This window comes from Alligator sinensis, unplaced genomic scaffold (assembly GCF_000455745.1).
Source record: "Alligator sinensis unplaced genomic scaffold, ASM45574v1 scaffold137_1, whole genome shotgun sequence".
Taxonomy (NCBI): Eukaryota; Metazoa; Chordata; order Crocodylia; family Alligatoridae; genus Alligator; species Alligator sinensis.
Window position 1 is genome coordinate 310,650 of NW_005842545.1, and position 4,674 is coordinate 315,323.

Consider the following 4,674-nt stretch of genomic DNA (forward strand, 5'->3'; position numbering starts at 1 on the left):
GGAGCCTGAGGGGACCCCAAGTTGGGGGTGGGTGGGTGTTGCAGGGGTGGCCCATCTAAGGGTGGGGTCTGATTTGGGACTGGGGCCTGCAGATGATTAACTCCGTGCATCCCACAGCTGTGTGGGGGTGGAGGAGGACATGGCGGCTGAGATTGACCTCTACCATTGTCCCAATTGCCAGGTGCTGCATGGACCCTCTGTCAGTGAGTAGTAACACCCCCCTGCTGCTGGGTGGGGGTGGCGAGGAGGTCTCTGGGGGTGGGAGGGAATCTGTTCTGCTTCCCCCACCAGCCAGCTGCATCTCAGCCTTCCTCATGCAGTGTTATGTTGTGCCATTCCTCGAAGATGCCACACCAGAACTGGCTGCAAATTGTGACCAGCAAGCGTTTCCTGTGCAGCATTATACTGAGCCAGTTTTGGGTTGCTCCATCCCAGGGCCGGCTGCCTTTCAATGCTGTAGAAGCTGTTTTTGTGATGTTATACATTGCTGTTTTCATCTCAAAGCTGGTGGCATTCTTATATCGTTCTAATACAGTGCTATATGTAGTCATTCCTTAGCTGTTTCTCCCCCAAGCTAGTTGCATCTTAGTTCCATTTGGCACCTCTGAGGTGGCATTATACTTAGCTGTTCCCCAGCTGCCCCACCCCAGACCTGCTTGCATTTCAGTACTAGCAAGTCCTTTTTATGCAGTGTTATACTCAGCCATTTTTGGGCTGCTCCAGCGTAACACTGGTTGCTTCTCAGTGCTGTAGGAGCTCTTGTGATGTTCATGTGTACATTCCTCAACCCCAGAGCTGGTTGCATTTCACTGCCAGCAAGCCCTTTCTGTACAGTGTTGCTCTCAGTACTTTCATCCATTTTAGGCTGCTCCACCCCAGCACTGGCTGCTTTTTTAGTGCTGTAGGAGCTCTTGTGATATTATATGTGGCTGTTTCCACGTCAGAGCTGGTGATATTTTTGTTTTGTCTCTATGTGGGGTTATATATTGTTGTTTCCTAGTTGTTTCTTTATAGAGCTGGCTGCGCTTTGGTTCCTTTGGATGCACCTAGCATGGCATTTATACCTAATCATTGCCTGGCTGCTCCACCCTAGAGCTGTCTGCATCTCAGTCCTCCCTGTATAGTGTTATACTCAGCTGTTTCCCACCTGCCCCACCCCAGAGCTGGCTGCATCTAAGTGCCAGGTGATATTTCCCATGGGGAATTAGCCATTCCACAGCCACCCCACTTCAGAGCTGGCTGCATTTCAGCCTTACCCATGACCATTATGCTCAGCTGTTCCCCAGTTGCCCCATCATAGAGCTGGCTGCATCTTGGTGACAGGTTGATGTGCCCAGGCGGCATTATACTCATGTGTTCCTCAGCTGCCTCTCCACAGAGCTGGCTGCATACCAGCTCTGACCCTGTTTTGTTGCAGTGAAGCGACGCCGTGGCCCCCAGAGGCAGCCAGATGGGACGCTGGGCAGAGATGCTGGCCGGGCTGTGCGCACAGGCAGCGCGCAGTTCATCAAAGAGCTGCGGAGCCGGACCTTTCCCAGGTGAGAAGTGCAGGGGCAGTGGTGGGGTGACAGGGAGGGCTGAGGGGTGGGATTATACTCAGCTACTCCCAAGCTGCTCTACTCCAGAGCTGGCTGCATTTTGGTGCTCTCTATGTGGCGTTATACTCAGCTGTTTCTCAGCCGTCCTACCCCAGAGCTGGCTGCATTTTAGCATTTCCTGTGAGATATTATATTAAGCTACTTTCCACAAGAGCTGGCTGCATCTTAGTTCTTCTTGCATGGTGTTATACTCAGCTGCTCCCCAGCCACCCCACACCCCACCCCACCAGAACCAGCCACATCTCAGACTTCCCCATGTGGTGTTATGCTCAGCCATTTCTCAGCTGCTTCACCCCAGAACTGGCTGCATGTTGGTGCTGTGTGATCCTTCCCTTGTACTGTTACATGCAGATGTTCCCCAGGCACCCCACCCCAGAGTTGGCTGCTACTTGGTGCCAAGCTAATGCTCTGCAAGCAGTGTTATATGCAGCAGTTTTTCTTTTGTTGCATCACACAACTGGTTGCATCCTGGTGCTAGGCAAGCTCTTCCTATGTGGTGTTATATGAAGTCTTTCCCCAGCCACCCCACCCCAGAGCTGGCTGCATCTCTCCCTCCCCTGTGCAATGCTATACTCAGATGGTCTCCAGCCACCACGCTTCAGAACTGATTGCATTTCAGTCGTCTTTGTAGGGTTTTATACTTGGCTGTTACACCTCAGAACTTGGTGCATCTTGGCTCTTTTTGTGTGCTGTTATACTCAGCTGTTCCACTCCAGAACTGGCTGTATCTCAGCCTTCCCCACGTACTATTATCCTCAGCCAGCCACCTCCACCCCAGAGCTGGCTGCATCTCAGCCCCTTCCTGTGTGGTGCTATATTCAGATGTTCCTCAGGCACCCTACCCTAGAGCTAGCTGTGGACTGCTGATGCCTGCCCTTCCTCCCCACACCTCCTCTCCACTCCTTTCTGCAGTGCTGATGAGATCCTGCTGCGGCCGAGTGGGTCACAGCTGACCGTTGAGTACCTGGAGGAGAACAGCTTCAGCGTCCCCATCCTGGTGGCCAAGAAGGATGGGCTGGGCATGACCCTGCCCCCTCCCACCTTCACCGCCCACGACATTGAGCACTATGTGGGTACGGACCTGCGGGGTGGGTGGAAGGGGGTTGGCAATATGGACTGTGGACTGGGAGGGGCTGACTGTATGGCTTTGGGTGGGGGAAGGGGCTGGGCCCTGGCTCTATGGACTGAGGGAGGGGGTGGGCCTTAGCTGTATGGACAGGTGCTCTGGCCATACGGACTAGGGAGGGCTGGGTCCTGCCTGTACAGCCTGGTGGGGGCTGGGCCCTGGTTGTGTGGACCAGGGAACCCTGGCTTTATGGTATGGGGGGGTTAGGTCCTGGCTGTATGGACCAGGGAGGGTAGGGGGTTGGCTTTATAGACCAGGAGTTGGGAGAGTTATAGCTGTACAGATCATTGGGGGACCCTGGCAGTATGGACCAGGAAGAGTTGACTGTTAACTAATGGGGCTGGGCCCTAGCCATATGGACAGGGAGGGGATTGGGCCCTGGATGCAGTCTGGGAAAGGGCTAGACCATGGCTAAATGGACGGGGTGGGGGTTGTGCTGGGTCCTGGCATCATGGACTAGCATGGGGTTGGACCCTAGTTGTATGGACCAGGAGGGGTGGGGCTGGCCCTGGCTATATAGACTGAAGTGGGGCTAAACTGTTTATATGGACCAGTCTGTGACAGGGCCCTGGCCCTCTGGACTGGGAAGAGCTGGGTACTTTGGTCATGTGGATCAGGGAGGGCTGGGCCCAGGTGTATGGACTTGAGGATGGCTTGGCCCTGGTTTACTGGCTGGGGGGCCTGTCCAAGCTGTGGTGCTCCCTTTCCCCCCACAGGGGCAGACAAAGAGATTGATGTGATTGATGTGGCACGCCAGGCTGGTTGCCGCATGCGTCTGGGCGACTTTGTGGATTATTTCTGTGGTGCTGCACGTGACAAGGTGCTCAATGTCATCAGCCTCGAGTTCTCTGACACCCGGTGAGCCCTGCCTCGGATGCCTGGCCTCCCCCCCCAACATGGCCCCTGACACTGTCCTCCCGGACACTTGGGTGCATCCTAAAACCTCCTGGACACCTGAGTTCCCCCAAAGGCCTCTTTCTCTGCCCTCAGATCCCTGGGTTCCTCTTCTGGGGGGAGGCTGACCTCCCACCCCCCCTCCCCCCACCCCTGAACCCCTGCAGGCTGTCAAACCTGGTGGAAACACCACGCCTGGTGCGGAAGCTGTCGTGGGTGGAGAACTTATGGCCGGGTGAGGCTGTGTTTGAGCGGCCCAGCGTGCAGAAGTACTGCCTGCTGGGGGCACGCGGCAGTTACACAGACTGGCATGTGGACTGCGGGGGCACCTCCGTCTGGTACCATGTTCTCCAGGTACGGCCAGGGCAGGGAGCTGGGGGGCAGGAGAGGGGAACACGGCACTGACATGTGGACTGTGGTGACCCCTCTGGTACCACATTCTCTGGGTATGGGGCAGGAGAAGGGGGGGGCTGGGAGAAAAGAGGGAGGGACTTGGGGGAGAAGAGAGTGATGCCCAGGCAGTTACATGAGCTGGTACATGGACTGTGGTGGCTCCTGTCTGGTACCATATTCTCCAGTTACAGGGTGGGGGGACAGCTGGGGGCCAGGAGGGAGGGGCTGAGGACAGGAGAGAGTGATGGAGCAGCTACACGCACTGGTACGTGGACTGTGGTGGTACCTCTGTCTAGAATCATGTTCTCTGGGTACAGGGCAGAAGAGAGGGAGCTAGGGGGCAGAAGAGACAGGCTGCATGGCAGGAGAGGGGGACATGAGGGCAGCTATACACAGTGGCATGTGGACTATGGTGGCTCCTCTGTCTGGTACTATGGTCTCCAGGTAAAGGAGGCTGGGGGGCAGGAAGGGGCTGGGCACCTTGAATGTGGCAGTCTTCTTGTGTGGTACCATATTCTCTGGGTATGGGAGGGATTAGGGGCAGGACAGAAGGGCATCTGTTTTGCGGTTGGGGGGTGGGGGTGGTTGCCTCTGGGCCTAGGGTGTTGAGAGGGCCAGGCCACAGGCTGAGGCTGGGTGCTGGCCATTGGCAGGGGGGGAAGA

At 56.2% G+C, this 4,674-nt stretch overlaps 1 protein-coding gene across 1 annotated transcript in view; it reads left to right on the forward strand.

Moving 5' to 3' along the window:
* Window positions 1–4,674, forward strand: part of PHF8 (PHD finger protein 8) — a gene marked incomplete at its 5' end in the record, with an annotated part of 13,477 nt that overhangs the window by 480 nt on the left and 8,323 nt on the right. The window contains 6 exons of the mRNA XM_025213659.1: window positions 118–203; window positions 1,418–1,538; window positions 2,511–2,671; window positions 3,441–3,582; window positions 3,786–4,016; window positions 4,329–4,455. Of these exons, the coding sequence (XP_025069444.1) occupies window positions 118–203; window positions 1,418–1,538; window positions 2,511–2,671; window positions 3,441–3,582; window positions 3,786–4,016; window positions 4,329–4,455 (868 nt within the window). The remainder of the gene's footprint in view (window positions 1–117; window positions 204–1,417; window positions 1,539–2,510; window positions 2,672–3,440; window positions 3,583–3,785; window positions 4,017–4,328; window positions 4,456–4,674) is intronic.